The sequence below is a fragment of the Lampetra planeri genome, chromosome 5 (genome assembly GCF_965212315.1).
Source record: "Lampetra planeri chromosome 5, kcLamPlan1.2.h2, whole genome shotgun sequence".
Taxonomy (NCBI): Eukaryota; Metazoa; Chordata; class Hyperoartia; order Petromyzontiformes; family Petromyzontidae; genus Lampetra; species Lampetra planeri.
The window spans coordinates 2,181,894-2,206,607 of record NC_136111.1 but is presented as its reverse complement, the minus strand read 5'-3'; the positions used below and the strand labels follow the sequence as shown (position 1 = coordinate 2,206,607).

General features: G+C 45.0%; 1 protein-coding gene across 1 annotated transcript in view; it reads right to left on the bottom strand.

Annotated features, from left to right (window-relative positions):
- The window catches only part of LOC144718555 (myelin transcription factor 1-like), a 112,707-nt gene that overhangs the window by 77,726 nt on the left and 10,267 nt on the right, over positions 1 to 24,714 (bottom strand). The window contains exon 4 of the mRNA XM_078593925.1: positions 2,259 to 2,548. Within this exon, the coding sequence (XP_078450051.1) occupies positions 2,259 to 2,548 (290 nt within the window). The remainder of the gene's footprint in view (positions 1 to 2,258; positions 2,549 to 24,714) is intronic.

The following is a 24,714-nucleotide window of genomic DNA, read 5'->3' as shown; positions in this document are numbered from 1 at the left end:
AATTAGAAATGTGCCTTTTATTGCTTGTATGCATCTCAGGCATTTCAACTGAACTACAAGCGACAGTAATATGTTTAAATGGTACGTCACAACATGAACACAGCGACATATAACTTTACTACGTACTGTATATTATTCCGTGTAATACAGCAATACATTATTATATATAGTACATAATCATGTATTGTTAAATATACTCTACGTGTTAATTACAAATATATGTGGTACGGTATCTGCCCAAGAGGACGTCAACCGTGGAGACGGAGCGATAAAATCAGCTCAGGAGAAGGAGCTACGTGGATTGTGACGTCCCTGGGTTGCGAGACTGTGCAGCCGTTCATCCAGCAGTGGATTGACCATGGATGATGCTTCTCATTATTCATTATGCTTCCGATATTAGGGACCCGCTGGAGCTGTACACTTTTAAATGTTTATAACTACTTTTCGTGTTTAATTTGCTGTCATTTCCCCTCGCCCGCACCTCCGATTAGCACGGTTGGCTACATACGGTGCGAAAGAAATTCAACACACACATACGTGCACGCTGTGTGTATGCAATGGAATTAATGCATCCGCAGACAACATCCAATGCATGCTAACAGCAGGTGACATCACTGTTTTGCACCACTCTCACCTTTACATAAGGCAGGACGAGCATTGGCGCACTCGCAAATAATACATGAGGCCTGGCTCATTGATTATTCATGGCACTTTTTTTTGCTCTCACCTCGTTCACATGACTGGGAGTTTTGAATTTACAACGTAAGAAAATAATGCTGGAAATGTAAAATTTGGGGGGGAATTTATATAAACAAAAATATTTCAAGCTTTTTTGTTTCATGCCAAGTTTACAGTTGGAAGTCCTATAAAAAAAAAATTGCGGTGGTTACATGAGCAGTAGTTTTAAAAATGGGAGCTATCTTCCCGTCCAAGAAACCAAAGCAGAAAATGATGCAAAACAGTGTGCAGCCCCACACAGTTAAAGTACTTTAACCACAATACTCCCAATGTTTTTAAATAAACAGTAAAAAGGGTAGTTGGTATCAAGTGCCAAGTTAACCCCAGTCGGTGAATATTCGACTGAACCTTAGTATCACTAAACTCGGCTGCTATTATAGATCTGAATGTTTTTTGTAAGATATATGTTCCATGCCAACTCATCATGTGCATTTCTTTTTTAAATTTTTTGTACAAATGAGATCGCAATAATGCAAATGGAGCAAACTTTAATTAATCGAAATCCCGGGAAACAATCGCAGGCTATAAGGCACCACAGATCTATCTCCTGATTTATCCCAAGTGTATCTCCTATCCGGCCAATGCTCGTCTTCATTCCGTTTTGTGAGATTAGCCAAAACTGTTGTGACATTCGCCAAAACTTCCCACTGTAAAGATTCGGAGTGCTGGTATTAATTGAATAATGGAATAGAACGGTTTCAATTTGGTGATAACCCATATTTATTATTGCCATCATGATCAGCATCAGTGATCTATCGACCGCAGGATTAGCACGGTTGGCTGCGTACGGTGCAAAAGAAGTTCAACACACAGGATGAAGGCCTCCGCACATTGCCTGATGGACTCGCAATGCCACAATCCATCTCAGTCCCGCAACATGAGCTGATATAATCTTTCCAACGCCACCGTGGTTTGTCCTCTGGGGGATGTCTCTCTCCCTTTCGCTGTCATTCTGTCATCAGTTTCGTCCATTGGTCATCATCCCTCGCAATGATGTGTCCCGCTCAAGCCCACTGACTGCACTTTTCCTGACAGTCATTATGATGTCTCTCACGTGTAGATTTGTTCCCATTCGAATCGGAGTCTTTATTTAGACTGGAGGAGGAATCCGATGAACTATGAAGCTCTTTTTCATCGATGTTCAGTATGGTCGGGTCAGCATATCTATCTGTTCCTCCCTTTGTCTTTCAGTGGAATTGAAACATGCCGTTCTCAAAGTTCACGTGCATTATTTTCAGCTTTTGATTTCATTTGATAAATTATTGTCTATGTGTTTCACCGATATGTCATCGTGGAAAATATACCAATTGTGTTGAACTGCCACTGCTTATGAAAACGAATAAACATACCAAAGTTATTGTAATTGCTGCATTTGTATAAAACACATTCATACGATGCAGAGCAAATACATATTATGTTAAGACAAGCCAGGGAGATAGCATGATACAACAGCTCAAGCAAGTATTTTAACAAGATACATGTATAGCAGGCCACGTGACATCGAACGTAAATGACCGTACCTGAATCGTCTTGGTAACTCGTTTTCACGCACTCCTCTACGCCTCCGTCACCCCCTACTCTCCGTCCCGCCTCCTCCTCCTCCTCTCCTTGCCGATCATCTTGGCGGTCCGTTTCGAGGGTGGCATCCCCACGATCGGACTCCTCGGGCTCCTCCTCAACCTCAAAAAATTCCTCCTGCGCGGAGCCGTTGAGCTTGAGCAATCGGTAGCGGCGCTTTCCCGGGGGCGGTGCGGCGACCACTGCCTTGTCCATGTTGCGCCGCTTCTTCGGCACTGGGCAGCCATATGAGCTGCGTTTGTCGGGACACACGCGGACGGACACACAGACGGCGGCGTACGTTGGGTTACACTCGGACGATGTTTCTGCGCTTTTGAGATGGCCCGGCGACCCGGGTGTCTTCTGCGTGCCGAGCCTTAGGGTTCCGATCCAGGATGCGACCGCACGCGATAAAACTGGGTTCTCAAGTGTAGTGAGTTTATGGAACTCAGTACAGCCACCAAAGATTACACACACACACAATCACGTTACATTTAGTCGGTTACTTAATTTTGTATTTTAAAAAATCCAGCTCTGACAATAACAGAATTAATAAATGTTGACTGCCACGTGACCAACATCCCTATAGCAGGCCACGTGGGAAGATGAAGTCCCACCCAGTCTATTCACAGCCACTCATACTCAAAATGTTAGTCCATGGCCTCACCCGAAAGAGAATACTTGAGAGTTTTGATATCACCTTGCACGGGTCATTCTCTAACACTGTTGACTCTCATAGTTCCCAATGGATATCTCATAATCGCATGCCACTAACAGCACAATTGTAATATATTGAAATTAAATAGTGATAAAAAATAAAAACGTTATACTTTAACAATTCCATAAAATGCTAAATGTTCCCAAACGTGTTGGCAGGTGATATAAGACGATAAACTATAATAAGCATGCTGAGCTTTTATGACTTAACATTCGCATGTAAAAATCATCACATTATGATGGCATGTGGTATCTAATGTCTATTTTCAAGCAGTCAATATCCTCGAATTCTGTGCAGATCACCTAATGGCAGGTGCCTTTTAGGGCCCCTATCCATCGTGCCCCGCATGCGTACGCTCGGTGAGATACAGTGGTGAGGGATATTCACGTCTTATGGAAGCTCTACTTTGGGAACAGCATTGAGACAAAGGTATCTTTGACAAGGGATACTTGGATATAAGGAAATTACTGTCATAACATATACATCAAGTGCAGGAGTTAAAATAATAAAGTGTCGATGGCTGTTAATATAATGACGCTATATACAGTAGAAATCCCCTTATCCGTGCAGTTGTATGAGAAGGAACTTTGCCTATTCTGGTATCCGCGTCGTTGACTCCATCTCAAAAATACGTGAAATAATCGTGGATAATAGGGTTGATAATTGTGCAGATAAAGTGACTATCCACAGAGACCATTTTGGTGCCACGGATAATCGCAGTCGCAGGTAAGAGGGCAATGGATAAGTGTGCTTGGAATGTCTTGCAAATAAACTGCAAAGTATCAAAATAACAAATACTTTAAACGTCTATGCTGTTTGAATAAAATTAATTGCGATCATTAACAATAAAAATCAATTCGACTTTAATTGGTAGAGATGGCTCTTACCAGTTTCTAAAACTCCGCATTCAAGATTGACAATGAGCGGCTCAATCCGTGGAACCTGATCTATTTAGTGAGGATAAATAACTAAGAAATGTGCTGTACAACATCTGTACCGAAATGGAACACGGCAGATCATTGGGCCCTTCCAATTGAAATAAAATTCAATCTAAATAAGTATAAGCAGATATCCAGTTCAACTATACAATTGTATTTTAAAGCTTTATAACTGAAGTTTGAATTTGCTTTCAGGGCTACAACAAAAAACGTTGAGAAATTTTTCTGTGCACTGGGCAAGTGTGTTGGCTAAAGTGGAAATATTTTGGAATGCAAAGTACTGATAAAACAAAAAAGATAAAGGTCTCCTTAATGCCATATCAAGAAAAGCAGGATGATTGTAAAGATCGTAGTGGTGTAGAGATTCAATGTGCATGCGTTAATATGTAAAACAAAAATCACAGCAAGTTAAAACTTGAGTTGAATAAAAAAAAGATGACATCTAGAATATAATGTAAATGTTTACATGGTTATGTATAGTGTGAAATTCAGTGTTGATAATACATTTGTTTTTTCCCTTTGTTTTGGCGTGTTTGAGTGATATACTGCAATTATATTCAGTCACATTAATGTTAATTTACCCACACTGCTCAATTAGAACTGCAAGTATTAATTTGGATTACAGAATAACAAAACTGTCACAATTTTTTTTTTATATATATAAAATGGATTACGGTAGTGCGCTGCAGAATCTACATCTGGCAGAGCTTGTGCCATAGCGTCCCAGAGTTGTATGAATATGTGAAGTCTTGATGATTGCACTCAAACGGGTGATGAGTGTAATTTTTGGACAGGAGCGGAGATACACACTGCAAACGGCATCCCTCGCCAGGGTCAAACAAAGCTGGCACGCTATCTTGCTGTTGGGAAAAAGGTTGGCGGGAGCTTTCATTTTCCTGTTGCGAATGAGCATTAATACTCCTCCTCGATGAATTTGCGGATAAAAGCAGTTACCTTCACATTATCTGCAAAGAGCTGCCAATTGTGTTACGCCAACAGCAGCATGCTGCGTCATGCGTGCTGCGATGGCTGCGAAATTTTCAGAATAATGTATTAACACCACGAAATACTAATTAACGCAACCCCCCAGCTAATGCAGAGACTCTCTAGAAGCTGACGATGAAGTGGGAGTCCTCGCAATTTAGATCTTGCGAACCCTGTGGTACATGAGGGACCAGTCTGGTGAGAACCCAACATCTCCCAATACCGATGTGGCTTCACACCAAGAAGCATGTACTTCCCGCAGGCAGAGGGAATTGTACACTGCACTGTGTGTATATATATGTATACTGGTAGGAACCTCTGGTTACACCAGACCACAGGGGATTATTGTGTCCGTCCGTCGGGTCGTGCAGGGAGGGGCTAGGTGGGGAGGGAGGGGCTGGGTGGGGAGGGTGAAGAGGGGCTGGGTGGGGAGGGTGGGGCTGGGTGGGGGGTGGGAGGGGTGGGGTTGGGTGGGGAGGGGCTGGTCACCCCGTGGTGCCCTTATACACTTCAACGTTTAACCTACTCACGCCGGCTTGTGCCCGCCCTCACAGTCGGGCATATTTGCGGAATACACCACGCCGCCGTTGACCCTGGCCATTGACCGAGCAACCCAACGTTCCTACCAGCTCCCTCCGCAGGAATGTGTTAAATGCCCCACGTCTCTTGTGGACCGTGGGAGACTAGAGGCCGTCTCGTGCCTGCAAGCCTCGATTCACACGGGGGAGAAACTTCACTGCTGCAGCGAGTGCGTGACAAACGCCTCCGGCTCGGTGGATGATTCCTCCACCCTGTCTCCTCCCCGTGCATAGACGAGGAGGGCGACCTGAGGTCTTGTAGGCGATGTTGCGATCTAGAGTGGCTGTTTTTTGTGTTGTTGCCACAATGATCATTCACACACTCCAGTACCTGTGTTGTTCATTTGTCATGCTTGCAACATGCAGATGTAGCATTTCACGGCGATGCACGGTGCAAGCTGTGTTACGGTACCGACACATCGACACATCGACACGACAAATCGACTCCTCTGTCAACTCGGGACACAAGTGGTTGACCTATGGCACTCCCTCCCGGTACTCTTCTCGCGTTGTTCTGCGTCTTGTTGGAAGCACGACGTTTTTCCGGCCTCTCCTATTCATCTGTTATGATGACGGGTTTCCTTGCCATCTACAGATTTGATTATTATTGGCATTTGCCAAGCTAATGGACCCCATCATGTAGATGTGGGCATGCTCTCTCTATATATAAGTTTCACAGGAGCAGACTTTGCAGCAGCGAACATTGATGACTATGCTGGATTGATGAGTCCTAATCAGGACAAAGCTGATCCACAGTTGCCTAGCTCTTGTCTCACTGCTGCCTGTCAATCAGTGACATTTGATCAATTTTATCTTGATGCTGACGTAAGACAACATGACCACAGTGCAGTACTTCAGGAGCTGCCGATGGTTTTTTCATAACGCACAAAGGGCGAGTGCTTTTGGGGAAACACATTTGCGTGTTGTTTTTGTTATGATGGGTTTTCTCATCACCGCAAGATATCGCTGCTCGAGACCAACCGAGTTGTCACTCGACAAGGAGGTTCCATTCTCAACCCTTACTACAGAGCTGAGAACGTGACCGTCCGTGCATCCGTCCCTGGCTGCCTCCAGCCAGCAAAACTTGTTTCCAATGCAGGATGACAGTATGATGACATATTCTTGGTTCTTTCGGTAAAGTCACGTAGAAGGGAAATAATAAAATAAGAAAAATAAAACAATAAAATTCTCACGACGTTTCGATTGCAACACAAGCAATCATCATCAGGTGTGAAAAAAACAGCAAGAAAATTTGAAAAGAGTGGCGTTTTTTTCTTATTTGATTGTTTCCCTTCTACGTGACTTTACAGAAAGAACCAAGAATATAAATCCCTGCAGTCACGAAAGCTTTAAATCAGTATGATGACAGTTACATTATTTGGTGACGCTGCGTTGTCAGGAGCGCACGAGCACAAATTAAAAACAACAAACTCAACACGTCCTTCAACAACGCAAAAATGCAATTCAGTTCATGAGCATGTATAATGGCCGACGTTTCGGGCAACGGCCCCATCTTTCGTAGCACAAGATTTAAAAAAAATGTTCTATCGCGCACCTCTCAATTCCGCACAGGGCCACGAGATGGCGGCAAGGCAGAGGCCGCAGTGGCCCCCCACACCCCCCGCTATGCCCACTCCCTGGTGAGGGTTTGTGGCGCTCAGCAACCACGCGACCCGGACGCGTGACCTTTGGCCCGACCGTCGAACGAAAGACGGCGGCGGCGGCGGTCGCCGTACCGTTGTGACGCTCCCTCCTGCCGATATTCAGGAAGCCCGCTGGGAGCTTTGCACTTGTACGTCCCCTCATTTCTTTAGAACTGCTTGTTGTTGGTGCGTTTAGTTTGGTGTCCTTCCCACGCGCCTCCGATTAGAACGGTTGGCTACGTACGGTGCGAAAGAAGTTCAATGTGCATACGTATTTTCAGCAATCCTCTGGCCAATATTATTTTATAAATCAATATTTTTTAAACCTAAAGTGACAACTCTCCTGTCCCTCACGAAGTGCTCAGCTTTGCACCCAGGGATTATTCTCACTCAAGTTTGTTTACGTAAAAGACCACCACTATATGTATGAAATGTATTCAAGGGACGTTTTATGGATGAGTTATGGATTTGAAAGCAATCGGAGTGCATCCCTCGGAGGTATCATCAACCCTAACCCTAACTTATGGCAGCGTCTTTATTCCTGAGCGTTCAACTTTGTGGTCTGGTTAAACAGGTCAGGGCACATTGGTTCTGAAGTTCATTCACGTGGCTTATGAAGGTCTTGCACACAATGACCTGGTCGGCCATTTGCTGATTATAAATTGAGGTTTTGGGAAAACTACTCCACTAAAAGTCTCATCGCGTAATAAACAACAGACGAAGACGAACAGAGGGATTATTGAATCTCGCGAGCTTTTAAACAGATGTCAGATCAGATGATGTACCTTACCAATTCGAGCGTTCGTGGCGATCGATTTCGAACACACTCTGTCTTGTTCATTTTAGGTCATTAATACCTCATTGGTCACCAGTTTTATTCATTTGCAAAACGTAGAAACCTTCCTTACGATCCCCTCCGTTAAACACCGATTCGCCATTTTACACCTCTGTTTCTCACTGTCAATCCGATTGCAATCATTCTTTAAAGTAGTCACTCCTCATCTGCAGCTAAACGTAACCTATAACAAGCACAGACGACTGTTGACGAGGCGCAACACTCACAATTCATTTTATAGCGACTTTCCTTTTGGTTAAAAAAAAGCCATCTTCATGGAAATTTCCTTTCCTAAGACACTGCGATTCCTAACAACGTTCTCAAACAACTTCTGTTCGCCAGACAAGACAAGCTGCCGCGCCTCTGCAACTGATTCCCCCAGGACCTTAAATCACCACTACTGGAATCTGTTTTTGTCTTGGCTGGCTTTCCTGTATCGATGCAGCCCATCACTAATTCCCGAAGCTTCTGTACCATGGTGTTTTTTTTCCATTGGCCTCGTGTGTTATCTTTGTATCTAGTTGCATTCACCACCTAGCTTGATGTGATCACCTTATTTCCATACGGGGGACATCGTACAACGTTGCCTCAATAGTCATTTGATTAACAACCAATCCTATCCTTCTTGTAGCTTATTGCACACACACACATATATATTGATTATAACTGAAGGTGTTTTGCCGGTTCACGTACACCGTCGTCATATTGTGTGTTTTTCTCTACGGTGATATGTGTTGACCTCTCAGAGGCAGACTCGAGTAAGTCTGGGGTAAGCTCTATGATAATGAAAGGAAATTTGAGGTGTACTTGTCAACACGGGGACATGTAAGACGCTATCCCCCAACTGTTATAACAAATACAGTTCATTATTCTGAGTGAACCCGTGCCTGTGGATATCACGGTCATCGGTATGCGTTGTTGGTGCTCTCTCTAATTTCTCCACATTTATTTGAAAAATACAAATGCATACATTATTCAAGCCCATCAGAAAATATATTCAGCCTTCCACCTTTGCTGCACGGTGATGGCCATTCACTGAGATCATAAACTGTACATTGGTAATGTCTTAAGCGTCGTTCATTTGTAAATATTAAGTCGTAATTATTTTGTTCATTCTTATGACGTTGGTGCGTGTTAATTAAAAGTGCTAGGTGTTAATCACAGTGCATGTAAATGTGATTGGCACGTAGTAATTACGTGTTATTTAATTATTTGCGGGATGCCGGACATCGTGACCCCCCTTGCGGCCGAGAGGCAGCGCCGCTCGCTGCTTGTGGCAGCAGAGCCATTAGAAGGTCGCACTCGTCACACACAGCGAAAGCGCTCGCCACAAATGAACGCGGCAATACCTCGCTGGTCTCGTCAAGGAACATAAACCACGGCGAGAACTCCGGGCAATCTAGCGGAGGCGGCGGCGTTTGGCTGGCCATCGAAACAGAGACGGCGGTCACCGCATCGCGCGGCGCTTTCAGATGCGCTTCTGCAGACGCTTGAAACGCTCTCTTCCTTCCGATATTAGGAAGCCACTGGAGCTACGCACGTGCAAATCAACACTGAGAACTCGTTTCCTTAGAACTGCTTGTTGTGGTTAGTTTGTTGTCCTTCCCCCGCACCTAGCACGGTTGGCAACGTACGGTGGGAAAGACGTTCAACATACACACACGCACACAATATTCATGACGACACGTGCCGTCTACTTCACAGGAGACGCTGGAGATCAATGTGACGCCACGCACGACAGCAAGCCGGCGTGTGGCGGCGTCAGGGTCCAAATCTGCCAAATTCGAAAATGTATCCCCGCAAATGACACAAATTCGGATGATACGTCGAGCAATCATCGCGGACTATCGCCCCAGGTCACTCTGGCGAGCGAGACTATTCTGGTCCCTTGAGCTCCTCAGCTGGTTAACAAAATAAACTTGAAGCTCCCATCGCCGAAAATCCTCACTCACAATTAGTCTGGCTTTGATAATATTTTTTTTACTGTATTCTGCCATTAGATCCTCGGTAAACACCGAATGAAGAGTTTAAGGAATTCAATTAAAAAAAAACGGCAAAAAAAGATGTCAAGATTTCAATCGCTGTGGCCAGCTTGTTATGTCCTTCACTGATAACCAATATTTGTTTAATGAATGTTCCACTTCCGCCGTCCGTAGCACCTCGGCAGAAGAAACCGAGCGGCAGAGGACTCGCCATTGCTGTGACCTTCCCGCACGCCCAAGTGTTGTGCCTCCACCTCAAACAATATTGGAACAAAACACGAGTAGGCAATGATGTTGTTGCCCTCTCAATGCCTTGCACGCTCCGTACATTTTCTCGTCACAAAGAAATAGCCGTTCTTGCAGATACATTTCTAATCGCCGCATTAACATATGTACCTCGCGCACTGTCCTCTGCTGACCTCATGGCATCCTACCATCTGTACCCTGAACGACTATTCCTACTGCACCCAAGCAAAACTATAAATATTCATGCTGGGCTAAAAATTCGCCATCTCTGTGTGTGTGTGTGGCAGGCTCCTGGCCCCCATTGCATCTGCTTGAAATCTCATCCGAGCCTAATTATTCTGACAAGACGCCTCGTGTAGAATTTTTCCGACTGACAACCAGTTCCGCCTGGCATGAATCACTGTCATTGTTAGGCAAAGTGGCCCTCTGTGAGCAAACTAATTAGAATTTTTTTTTACCTTTACCATTTGCCACCCTCGGGAATTTACTCGTGCATGTGTGGTTACGAATTTAACTTCCGAGGGCTTCCCGATGAGAGTAACTTTTTTTGACAGCGGGCAAGGGAACACCGCTACGACTACTTTCACGAGGATGCTCGAGCGGCAACCAAGACGGGAGTTAATCTGGAAGGTCGCGCTGCTTCAGGGAGTATTCAGACTTGAGATAAAATTGATAAAGAAAACAAATGGTTGACGGTTGTCCGGTTTTTATGGAAAAATAACAGAGTATAGCTGGAGAATTAGAGAACAAAAGTGCGCGTGATTGAATGTCTATGTTCAATTGATGAGTTGTCGCGATTCACGGTCACTTAAGAAGCAATTATTCGTTTTAGTTAGCATTGCATTGGATTTTAGTGCCTTTAGTGGATGCACGACTAACATGAACTTAATCCACAACATTTGTAACAATATATTTGTGCAATAATCTGCAGGCGTCTGTAAACCCACTGCTAAATGATTGCCTCCCTATGCTGCCAGACATGGCGGTTGCTTGACCATACTTCACCACGCTGGTCAGTACAGGTCGGTGAAGGAGGAATGGCGGTGATGGTTCATATATCACCTGCCTCTAATATATTTCGTTTAACTCATGATGAAAGAAATAACCAAGAAGGCTTGAAAAATAAGAGTGACGAAGCAATAATATTCAATCTATTGAAATGAGTGTGTTATGCGTCATTCGTTAAATATACGTATTCTAACTTAAAACATCGGTTATTGTGGCGAAACCCAAAAAACAAATATTGATCAGACGCTATGTAAATGAATATCATGTGAAGTAAATACTCATGAGCAGTGGATAAAAACATATATGTATTTGCTTCAGACGATTAAACTGAAGTTCTGTACGTAGTCGGGTTTGTAAATGTAACAAACCGTCTGCACCCGTCTGAGTGTTTTTGGAACAGTTATGTAACTTGCCCATGCAACGTGCTGGGCCAGGGAACCTCACGCCCTGCAGTTAATGAGCATCCACGGCGCAGGTCTGCATTGCTATTCCAAATTTGTTCCACGGGGAATTTTTCAAAAAGATTAATACGTTGGCATCAAGTTAATCAATCACGCAACCCTTTTGATTTTCACACGCCAAATGCGTTAAAAATTACACCGTCAAAACACAAAAAATAACAAATCACCCTGTTATAATTATTACATTGAGTCTATCAAAGGAGTCAGCTCGTACAATGTTTATAATTGACCAGAACAGATATTGAACGCAAACTGGCTACTCGGCTCAACATAACAGCAGCCTAGAGAATAATGAGTGCAGGGAGCTGCATAGAAATACAGTATTCAGGTGTCGCAGACGGCCCATTAGCAGCTCAGTCCGATTTACGACAGCCTGTAACGATACCGAGGGAGGTCCCGTCGCTATGGCTACGTGGAATAATCTCCAGTGGCAGCCAGACTGACCATGTGATCTCCACCCACCAGTCCGGCACAATGTGTAAAGGTAGCATTTTTAAGGGAGCAAAGAGGCGGGAGTTTGCAGAAAGGGTTGTGGGGACAACATGGTGGCGAGATGTTAACTACCTCGCCTGGTATACAGGAGGTCGTGGGTTCGATTACAACCATGACTCCTGCTGTATATTTGGAGTTTGCATGTCTCTCTCCCCGTGGTCGCGTGGATTTTTCTCCAGGTCCTCCGGTGTTTCCCTCCACATTAAGAATCAACGTGCGTTTAGAGTATTTGGCTGCTAGAAATTTCCACATAATTGAACTATTATTTGTGGCCGGGTCGCTTCTGAAAAAGAGCTATATGGCTCAGTGGGCCTTACCTGGTACGATAAAAATTGTTTAGTTTTAGGAAGGCATGTAAAGGAGAATGTGTAAGAGGGAGAGGTTTTAAGGGTGGTGGTCATTAGCCGGCAGATATGACCTCTGCTTTATATATTTCATTTTGTCATCATTATCATCGTTAGCCAAGTTCAATTCATCGCTTGTCAATGAAGGCCTCGCCAAAGCCGCCGCCACCTCTCACGATTTTGCGATGCAACCATCCATCTGGCATGTCCTCTAGGATGCGTCACATTTCTTGGATGGCACTCCCGCTATTAGTCTTGACAATCAGCCATCAAAGGCACTCAGCTCTCTTCGCCCCAGCAAGGCAGCACTCCGTTAAAGAAGACTATTTCCTTCACATGAAACATTTATTGGCGAATATATAACGACTGCAACTGTTAAATATAATGAACATAAAGATACATAATGTTGCAAAACAAAACAGCACACTTTTCTATTTACCTATGCAAGTCCCTACATATGTATGATTATACAACACTCGATGTCACCCATGAAATTCACGATTCACCTTCTCCTGACCCTCCAAATCTCCACCATCCTCAATAATACTTCCTGGTCCAACTAAGCCCCACCCAAGGCCCTATCCAGGTTCCCTCAATTCTCACTTAAAGAGCTCAATTTAATCGGGCCGAGGGTGAAGCAAGCTCCGGCTAAAATATATTATCTATGCTACATGCATTCCTTAGCTTGACATAGATGGATACAAGGGTTTTCATTATTAAATTCCCTGTCCACTATTGCCAAGGTGTTGCCCTTGACAACACGGTCAATCCTATGTAACCTCGGCGTGTGTGTATGTGCGCTCCGCACCTTCACACGTTCGGCTCAGACGCTCGTGCCGTTCCTCGTCCAACTCTGAACGACTACACGCCGCAGCATTCGAATCGGACTTGAGCGAACGCGCGGGGCCAGCGGAGCGCTGCTGGCTGCCTTTAAACGTCGGCTCAAACCGGCGATGGCGTTCGTCGACCTCTCCTGGGCACGCGCTGCCGTACGGCGGAGGGGTTCTCCAGCCGAAGCGTCGCCACCCGACAGCCACACTCGTGGCAGAGACGCTGAGCGAGCGACGGTTCACCGCCCACCCCTTATTATTGGTGGCGTCCACGGAGATTGAACGGCCGACTCCCGCAGGGATCCGTTCTTGCCTCAGCGCCGTTCGATCTCTACCCCGGCGACGTTCCAGCGACATCCTTCGGACACTGATTAAAATCATCAAAACGATCTGAAGAGCCGAGAAGCGAACTTAAAGAATTGGTGACGGATGCCCGAAATTTTTCTTTCAAATGAATTTGAGTAAATATTGATTTATGTTCGTGCACCGATTTCGATGTATTTTAGCAAAACGCTTATTTTTGCCCCGATTTCTCTTTGCATCATTGTTGCACTTTGTTCTACGTTGTCGCTCTTGTCATTTTTAGTGACCCAGGCGACCTTTAGCAAATGGGCCTCTTGAGTTATCACGTGGTTAAATTGAAATTAACTTGAAAACTGCTTGAGCGTTAGCGTGCCGGCTGCCCTGCTCATGGGTCGTCTGCCATGCACAACTTTGGTACTGCAACGTTGCATGAAACGTTGCATCGGTCCATTGCCTAAAATGCATCTGTACACTCACTACCCACTCATCACGAGCAGTAGAAACGACTACGATTTAAGCAAATTATATATCTACACACACACACGCGCGCGGGTAATTGGAACACATGACACAGACAATACAAAAGAGACCGAATGTATGAGGAAAGGCAGAACATACGAGACAGCCAGCACAGATGCGACAGGCCAGTACAAATGAGAGCGACAGTACGAATGAGAGAGGCAATGCAGGTAAAACACAGCGGATGGGCAAACACACACACGAGGCAGTACAAATGAGGACGGCAGTACAAACACAATGGACCGTACGACGGAGACAAACAACACAACACGAGGCAGCCGGAGCCCAGGAGGCAGAGAGTGAAAACGAGCGAGGAGTATAAATGAGATGGACAACACGGACGAGAAACGCAGCACAGACAGTACGCGAAAAGGAACGAAACACGCGAGGCAGACGGTATGTACGGTACATAGGAAATGATGAAGGGAATCGATTTTTGAATCGAATTGAAACCCTGAAACTGCGTTAATTTGAATTTCTGGGGGGAAACGCGAGGGGAGTTGGTGGGGGTGCGGTAAATCATTTCACGCCTCCTAGTGATTCAAGACACATCCCTATACGATCTACCAACGGGTATTAACAGCCCGAGGATTGAAGGCATGCAGCAGCAGCACACTGAATGAATAATTATTGTAATATCGTCAGGCTACGATATCAGAGCCGAGTCTCGACTGCAAACTTTTGCAACGTTTTGGCAAACGTAACATTGTCTGACTCATAACTGGGTGCACAGGTTAACAAAATCATTGTCTAAACTGGAACAGTCGTATGGCCACAAATGTATTTTAAAATACTTTCGTAAAAAAAACATACATTTGAAATCTGAATTCCAGTTCAATGTTTATCCCCTTGACTCGGATTGCATGAACCCTAATGAGTTCCCATTATACCGTGTAAAATAGCAGCAGAGTGAAACCCTCTGAGCTGCCCCTCCTATTATCTGCTGCCCTGAATTTATCTACGCCCCGCCTGCGGGATGAAGGCCTCCCCGTGCCGTGTCAGTGTTGAGTGTCGTTTGACTATACTTTACCATTCTGGCAGTGTCTGAATCTGCCTTCTCGACAGACCTGTTCTCCACCTGAAGACGGCTGCTTGCGTTGTGGCCGAAACGTCGTGAAAATTATTTTGTTATGTTTTATTTTTATTATTTTCCTTCTACGTGACTTTACCGAAAGAACCAAGAAGATGAATCCCTGCAGTCACGAAAGCTTTAAATCGAAATTTAGGTTAGCACTGGTTCAGGTATATCTCACAACTGATGTGGGCTGCCACCACCGACAATCGCACTCGGTTGCCTACGTCTTGACATCAGACTGTGTTTCTAATTCTCAAGATGTCGTGTCAGTGCGAAAGGTATTGCCAATGGAATTTTACTGCACTGAAACAGCAATTCTGAAGCGACTCATCAAAGACACCGCGATTAGTGGAAGAAACATCCCAAGCCAAGACTGTTGCTCTGCTCAATGCGTTACTGTACATCTCTTGGAAACATTCCCAGCAGGTTTGAGTTGACAACCCAACTTGGAATAGTACACTGTTTCACTATTTTAAACGGTAAAAAAACACATTGTGGTTGAAATGATCTCAGTTATACATATTCGTATGTATAACTGAGTATTCTTTTTTAATTTAAACCAACATACGGTGCAATACTAAGTGTGAGCCCTGTTTCAAAACTCCAAGCTTTTTGATTGCCAAGCAGGAGACACAAACCTCACACCGGCTCGCAACGCCCACAGAGACGCGCGTCACTTTTACTACTCAGAGTCAGGTGATCTGTCATGAGTGTCACTTTGTTACTGTTCAAAATACCAAATCAAATAGGAGCAGGTGCACATCAGCCCCTGATCCACTCTGCTCACACCCGATCGGACGCACAACTTGTCCCATTGCTCTGTCTCATCGAAACCGGACTGATAGCGGGACATACAAACACTGTTTAGTTTGTTGTCTTTCCCCTGCGCCTCCGATTAGCACCGTTGGTGCATGGTGCGAAATAATGTAGCATGTTGTCCTCCTGATTATGTATGTATGCTACCATGTCATTTGAATATACATACAGAATAATTTTCCAGATACATAAAATCTCGTTGCTGAAAACTCTGTAATCCAGTCCGTATAGGATTTGGCATGCCACAAGGCTGTTTAAGGCTATTTGCTTTTTATGATAGATATGCTCTCCATGGATAATAAATTCCAAAATTATGATTTGAACGTTGAGAATGTCTCACAATGACACTCAAGTTTATCCTTCAATAAAATAAAATTAGAGCTCTTCTGTTATACCCACGACTGAAACCTGTCATGTTACCCACTGCAGAAGCCTCTCTTGTGCCTAGGATTGGATGTCTGGAACCCTTTCGTAATTGAACTCTCCCCGAGAACTGATGCGATTGTCCATGGTCCCAGCAGTTTAGTGGAAACTTTCAAGCTCGGTCCTGGACACTTTGCTGATTCTTAAGTTAATTTTAAACTCACTGCTAGCAAATTGGGCAATACATTACGTGCACGCCTTCCTTTCAAAGGGCAAATTAGTGACTCATGCCCAAACTGCTGTATCATCTCTGCCACGTTACCCAACGTCAAACCACATACCATGATGGCTAAGCTCCCGCAGAAATGCCCATGCTCGCTTTTCATCGCAGCTCAGTTGCATTCTTGCAATGCCATTCACTGCAGTTTTACAAATCCGACTCCGTAAAAAGTTGCAGTTGTAATCAACATGCAGTTGCAAATTTAGCTTTTACTCGGAGGAAGTTAAGGAACGGGATCACGTCACGTTTCTTCTTCAAAAAGAAAGTCGAATGTGTGAAAGCATGTGTACGTACAGAAGGCGCGTAGCACAATCCACCACCATCTGAAAATAACCCAAAGGCAACACCCCCCCCCCCCCCCGTCGAAGCAAGCTCCCTTCCCAAACCTAACTCTTTACGGTAAAGTGTCAATCCGTGACAGCCATGATAGAGCTGTGGTTGTACCCTTGGAATGCTCCACCCTGCAGGCACCATAGCAGTAAAATACCTGCAGCCCAGGGAATGCTGCTGCTGTTGCTTTCCTATCACGTGGCGTAGGATCTTCACTCTCGTGGAACGGTCTCTTGGATCGGCACGAAGTCACCCCTATCGGTATTTCTATGATCCATTGCTCTCCAAGCGGGGAATTGGGAACGACTCCAACCGTTGCACAATGAAGACCTTAATGTGGGAAGAAGCCTCTGCTCTGTGCCTTCAGACGGAGGGGTGCAGGGCATTGGAAGCGCATATTGTTGTCCTCCTGATTATAATACGTGAATTCCAACACATCGCAGGTCAGTGCCAGTTGCATAGATACTGCTTGAGTTTGGCGATCTGTTCCTCTGGATAATGCGGGCAAGATATGTACTCGAGTGAATTTATGCAGGATTTCCATACTTTAAAAAAACACAGACAGACCAGGCCGCATCATCCAATAGTAACTGAGCACTTGAATGTAAAGCTTTAATGAAGGAGGCTTGTTATCCCAGTGGATCCATCTCAGCCAAAACCTCAGGAGCCAGGATAAGAACATCCAACTACTCCACAATAATCAAAGCAGAACCACTGAAGGCATTGCTGAAAGACAGTGTGGGAGACATTCTGAAGTTGCCAAGACTACACGATGGAGGACGTACGTTCAAAGAATGTAGGGGTTACGAGCTGCACAGGTTTCTTGGAGACGGAGGAAGTCTTGGAGGTTTGGCAGACTCAAGAAAGTTACTGAAAAGCGTCAAGCAGTAAGGGAAGCAGTAATTGTCCAAAGGTGAACAATAATGAGAAGCCGGAGAGAATATAACCATATGAGAAGTCACAACAACAATAGAAACAGCTGCAACTTGGTAGGGAACGGGAGTGAGCAGTATTACCACTGAGACAGATGGTGGCCACCAAAATGCTGCCGGCAATGTGGAAAGTAATCTTGGCCGCATGGAATAGGAAAATGTTGCCGTAGGACCATGTGAATGCTATTATCATAGCATTACATGCCAAGAGGAACGGGAAAGGGTACGGTAGCTCAAGACGGATATATGTAATGAGGATTCCAGGGAAGGTGTCTGGGCACGTGTGCAGGTCAGGAGAGAGCACGTGACTGAGCCACGCATTGTAGGCGGTACCCAAAGGTACGTGATTAAGGGGAAGGCCTAATTCCAAATTCTAAAGTGAACTTTGGCATTTTGGCATCATCTGCATAACAGCTGTGGGCTCTGGCGGCACCAAGGAAGCGATGGGAATGATTGGTGCCAGCGGTGTTGGCAATTCCCTCACTGATGTTTAGTGAGCTTGTTAAGTTTCAGAATCAGAATATGCATTTACACTGGAGGAATCCGATGAGCTACGAAGCTCTTTATCACAGGCTTGGTCAAGCTGTGCACAGCCCTTCCACAGGATTCACTTGCCCTTGCGAGAGGACATGTCCGGGTTCAGCGGAGACAACATTGCACCGTGACGTTCCTCGTGCCTCTTTTGAACACTTATTCTTCTCGAGGGGCAATTGCCGTGAAGGGACAACGTGCCTTGCCCCATGAAGGGACAAGTGCCCCCTTCAGAAGAAACCCCCCCTCCCAGCCTGTGTGAAAATGAGGGGTTTTTTGCCACGCGGAGGAAGATGTTTTGCTTGGTAGTGACGAGTGTCATCTGGGATAAAATTATGATAAAGCCAGGCGAGAAAAAGGTGAGGCGGTGTGTTTGTAACCAGTGCACACAACTACGCTCACTTAATTGAGCACAGACACACACGTGCCCATACTGAAGTTTTTGTAGAGTTAAGTAGAAGCTGGATACACGCGCGCCCCTTGGAAGCGAGGCTCAGCCTGCTGATATCTGGCGAATGATTGTATCAGAAGTTGTCCTTTTGCCCTCTCCCCACGAGTGTAACATGCACCTGTGTTGCTTGTATCAGAACTATGCTAATAGTAGGAGCGCTTATATCCAGCTTCCACTGTATGTTCTATGATAATGTAATGTCTTGTCCAGAGTCGACTGTGACTAGACTGACCGATTAAACGACCGACGCCCATTATAACCTTGCTGCCAATGGCCTTGCGTCCCACAACCTCTGTGCCTTTTGGGATTTTAGGAATCTCAAAATGAGCAGACGAGTACCAGTGGTGTGCATTCCACATTACTCCGCCAGGGACCAGGCTTTCATCCGTGCAACGCTGACTGTGGTACTTTACATTGTGCTGTGAACCCTCGCCCAGCTCAGAGGGATGATGTGCGGAGTCGAATATTGGCCTGAATTTGAACCCAATACCTCGTGATAAGTCGCCTGTCACTGGCATAGCTCACCCACGTTTATACATACAGCACCTACCCTAAGTATGTTATATATGTGCGTGCACATGTTTTTTAGTCGGCGCGTGTTTCATCCCTGCTTTTCAGCCTCATCGAAGCGGTATCAAACATAGAGGTCCAGATTCTAATGTCGATGGGGGGGGGGGGGGGGAGGTTGGGTTTCGTGTTTGTCTGTTGAATTTGTAACAAAATGTTAAAATGTCTCGAGTCACCGACAATAGTGGAAAACCATCGAGGCACTTTTCTGTGGGTTCCAGTAATTTAGGCACGACGTGAATCTCGCCCGAAATGTGTACGTGCGTGTGTGTGTACGTGCATGTGTGTACGTGTGTGTGTGTACGTGTGTGTGTACGTGTGTGTACGTGTGTGTGTGTGTACGTGCGTGTGTGTGCGTACGTGCGTGCGTGTGTGCGTACGTGCGTTTGCGCGTGTGTGTTTATGTGCGTTTGCGTGACAAATCAGGACTTTTTGGACACTTGAAGGGTGAGGATATTCTTCGTGACCTCTTTTGCCAATGCACAAATTAGTCCTCAGATGTGTCCATACTCCGTACATGAAGTTCCACTTGCATAGTGAGAAAAACATCTGAATACTAACAAGAAAACGCTCACGTCATTGTGAAAGCCAATCAACGGTTCATAGATGTATATTCATTTTAAATGCCTCATTATTATTCAGCATATATTAAATAGATATAAGTAAATGTGGCATTCGGGTGATATACTTGTTAGTTACTGGTTACTGTATAAATATGTCCAGTGTAGAGATTTCACCAATGCTTTATATGTGTACATGGCTTGCACGTTCATATCCGCTTGATATGAATACAGTATATAGTAAGCAAATTGTTCCTTTACGAAGCATATTTAAGCACTTGTTTTTACAACTTTGAAGCACAGCCACATTCTAAGATTACCGACACGTCCAAAACATGTCACGGGTTCATGACCTTCACGATCGGCTCAGTACTGCACGGGCGGAAATGTATTTTTTCGCAAATTTATCTTTATAAATTACCTCGATCGGTTACGTCTCAAATGGCTCATTAAAGGTTCACACAACACGGCAACACTGTCTGCCAGAGCCAAGGAATAACCAACCGTCGTCATGGATCCCCCGAGGTAGCGTCTCTCTCTCTCTCCCGTGATCTCTTTCACTCCCCCACTCCAAACCACACTTCCCGGGCAGCCATTTTAAAGGGATGGGATTTGCCAAGTGAATTATTGGGAATGCGTGGCCAAATGCGTCTTGAATCGCATTTGCATGTGCGAGAAGATGATTATATTGAAGATAAAACACAACGTATCCTACCCAATCGCATTACGTTTATAATTGTAATGAGTAAACATAATTCGTAGCATTGGGTTGATTTTGTTTAGAAGCACATTTTATAAAATTATGGGGTGTTTTTTTTCCATGTTGCAATACTTTTGGCATTTAAAGTGTATCGTTGGTAATGTTAGAGTCCAGATTAAATGAACCTTATGGCGGTATCACGGGGTACCATAGTACCCCGGCTCTCACATAATGTCCGTGATGCAGTCATTTGTAGTCTGTTGATGGTCGGCGATGCGGCAATCGACTCATCTCGACGAGCTGTGCACGATGCACTATTCAAAGTTGAAATTTTTGATAACGGATTTTTTATGCTAATGATTGGCGTTTCGACATCGCGGTGTGTGGCACTGATTTCGGATTGATTGGTACCCCAGTCGCGGAGTGAAGTCCACCCCTGGAAACAAAAAAATGTCCCAGAAGTAACATATTTAATTGCCTCGGCCATTTTGTATTATTTGGTACCCCGGGATACCGCCGTAAGGATCAAATGAACCCATTACATAACCAGGTGGTGAAAAAAATATATACATGGACAATAATTATTATAAATATGTAATTTACCTGCACATCATTTCACATGTAAGAGCTTTAATAGTATGTGTAAATAACACGCTGGTTTCACCTAACTAGAGATCATCAGTTATTGATAGCCTTGGTCTGAGAAGAGCTCTTGGGGAAGGGAAGTGCGCATCTCTGCTGCGGGCTCTGATTAATGAATCTGTCTGCAACAGGAGACCCGGCAGTGGCTCGGGTTTTTCTGCCTCGTCGAAGCACGAGGGTGACGATGCATCCATTTCTTCCAAGTACAGTGAATTCTTACGCTTACAACAGCCGCATCCGGCGAAGAACACGTGATTCTGAATGCGTGCAAACGACGATCAGACAATGATAATGGGATAATCGGACTGAGCAAAAAAAAAACGGGACAAAGAATACAAAAGACGCTGTACACGTGCCGCACAGGAGAATCGATGAGTGAATAATACTGTGACATTTGTGATCGTCGTGTAACACTATTTAAAGTGCACGATCATTTTACATCGTTTTCTCAGATATTTTGTTTTGCCTATACAGTCAACGTCTCTGAAATTTGTGCACGTAGACGAACGATGGATGCGTTAAGCTTCCTTTTCGTACTCATGCAAAAGCGAGGCACGGTGGTATTTAATTTCCATGCGGTTCTGTTCTAGGGTTCGGCTTAGGCACGTAGTTGGTGGCGGGAAACCCCCTCATTCCGACTCACTCTCGTGGTCGGTTGGCATCTCCCTCCCCCTGCTGTGATGCATACGGATCAGAAACATGGACACGGAAAAATAAAACTATAGAAGCAAAACTCAAAAGTATGCCGAGAAACATGGAGAGGGGTGCACGCTGGGAATGGTAGCTCAAGGGGAACACATAGACCCGAGAACAAACGCAACTTGGAGGCATCAAACCGTGAAGGAAAGTAAGTGGGCTTGGGCAAGGGAAACGGTGCTGGTCGATGGACAAGGCTGGTGACGGAATGGCAGACAAAGGCGGGAACACAATTGTGTGACGGGACAAGCACCGTGGAGACGAGACGAGCCCAGGGGTCGGCAACCTACGGCCCCGGAGCCGAACGTGGCTCCTTCAGCTCTGCTTCGTCGTGACGTGTTATTCGTAAAGGACCAATGTCGTCTTGTACTCACCGCGTACATTAGCGGCTCTTGAAGCGTTGAGTTTCTGATCGAATTCGAAAAGAAATTGTCTCTTCTTATTATTTTGGTTGCCGACCCCTGGACGAGCTCATGAGCAGGAGCGAGACGTTCTTGGCATCGCAAGACCGTGATGGATGGTGTCGGCGTTGGGGAAGCCATCATCCATTATTGCTGCTGATGATGACAGATTAAGGATGATTAATTAGTTAAGTCTTGTCGAAAGTAACGTGCGGCTTTGTCCGAAGGGAATGCGCGCCACAACGGAAGGCTTCTTCAAAGTAACTTGGGAAGACAGTTGTACTCATACTGTAACATATTGACGATCATCGTGTTGCAGTGGGAAAGAAAAATAATGTTGGCTTCTAACCAGTGTGCCCGAGACACTCTTTGGCAATGCTGAAATATGTATGCACGTTGACCTTCATTTGCACTGTACATAGCCAACCGTGCTAATCACAAGTGCAGTTGAAGCACAACAAACTAAGCACAAAAAGCAGTTCTAAAGCAATGAGTTTTCAATCTAGATGACGTAAGTGAATGCGGTGGCCATCTTTGTTCGATGGATAGGCCAAAGCTGCAAAGAGGATGACCGGAGTTTGCATAACGGGATGATGGTCCTTGACAAGATCAGCAAGGTTTTTATTTAAAGCTTTCGTGACTGCAGGGATTCATATGCTTGGTTCTTTCGGTAAAGTCACGTAGAAGGGAAATAATAAAATAATAAAACATAATAAGATAAAATTCTCACTTTTATAGTAATAAGATAAAGGTGAGAATTTTATCTAATTATGTTTTATTTTTATTACTTTATTATTTCCCTTCTATGTGACTTTACCGAACGAACCAAGAATAAGATCAGCAAGGTTTTGTGGTTCGTTTGTGGTGATCGTCGTTGACTAAGAGGGGAGAGTTGCTGAAAGTTGGCATTGTGTAGTCCTCTAATATTTGACTGAGCGTGTTCCATCATGCCACATCCTTGAAAATATTTTAAAGAATGAAACCGAGGTCTAAATGTTCTATTCCCATTAAAACACCCCAAGTGTCATGCAGAATTTAAATTGACAAGTCTATCGGTATACACGGTGTTCAACTTGTCATTTTGGGAAAAGGCCACTTGTTAACGTGTCAGCCAGCCCATCATCCAGAAGGGGCCTGTCTGGCTCACGCGATACGCTCCCATGCATGCAGCTTATTACGCTGTGAAAAGTCCACACCAACTTAAAAAACAACAACACATAACCGGTCACAAGTTGTATGATATCAGCCTTTAGAGATTTACTAAATGGCAAAACAGTGGGAAACTGCAGCTCAAATAACTTGGATTTGACGCAACATTAAGCGAGCATACATCAGCGCTACGATGATGATGAAAATGCGCGCTTGACAGACTTAACTCGAGTATATTATCAGTGTTGTGTTTCGCAACCCCTTGTGTGAGAGCGACGACGATATTCGTGACAATGCCCTTGCACTCAAAACATCACGCGCTGAATTGGGCTAAGTTTCACCTCTGAGTATAAAAAAAAAATCGGTCTTACTCGTGCGACGGACATTAATGTCAGTGGCAGAGTGGGGTGGGGGGGGGGTGCTGCCCCCTAATCTGTGGACCAGAGGGTCACTTGAAGGTGTCTCAAAAGTAACTCTGTGATATCCACTTCGGCAGGACGTTCTCGAACAAAAAAAAAACATTTCACTGCTCTGCAAAAGATGCGAATTCAACGTATGGCATGATACTGGTAACACAGCCGGGAATAAACTGGGGTAAGAAGAAAAAAACATTTCTTTAGTAAGAGGTCAAAATAATGAATCTCTTGAATCGAATTGAGAGCCACTGCAATTGTGGAGGAGAGAGAACCACTCTGCACGGCTGCCGGGTATAGGGGCATAACGAGGAAATGACTCCCTACATGCGGAAACAGTTCCTCGTGTGGTTCCCTCCAGGTTTATAACGGGGGGGGCAGGGATAGTGGGGGGGCTTAAGAGAAGGGAGGGGGGAGCTAAACCGGAGGAACAAGAGAGGAGGGGGGGGTGCAGGGATGAGCGCGATGGAGCTGTGAAAATTCTTCTCGGCGCTCACGATGTGTTTTTATTCGTTCCGTGGCCGCTGTGCTATGTATGTCTGCGTGTCGAACTTCTTTCGCACCGTACGTAGCCAACCGGTGCAAATCGGAGGTGCGAATGAATTCGCAGCGCCGTTGCTTCGAGAGCAAAT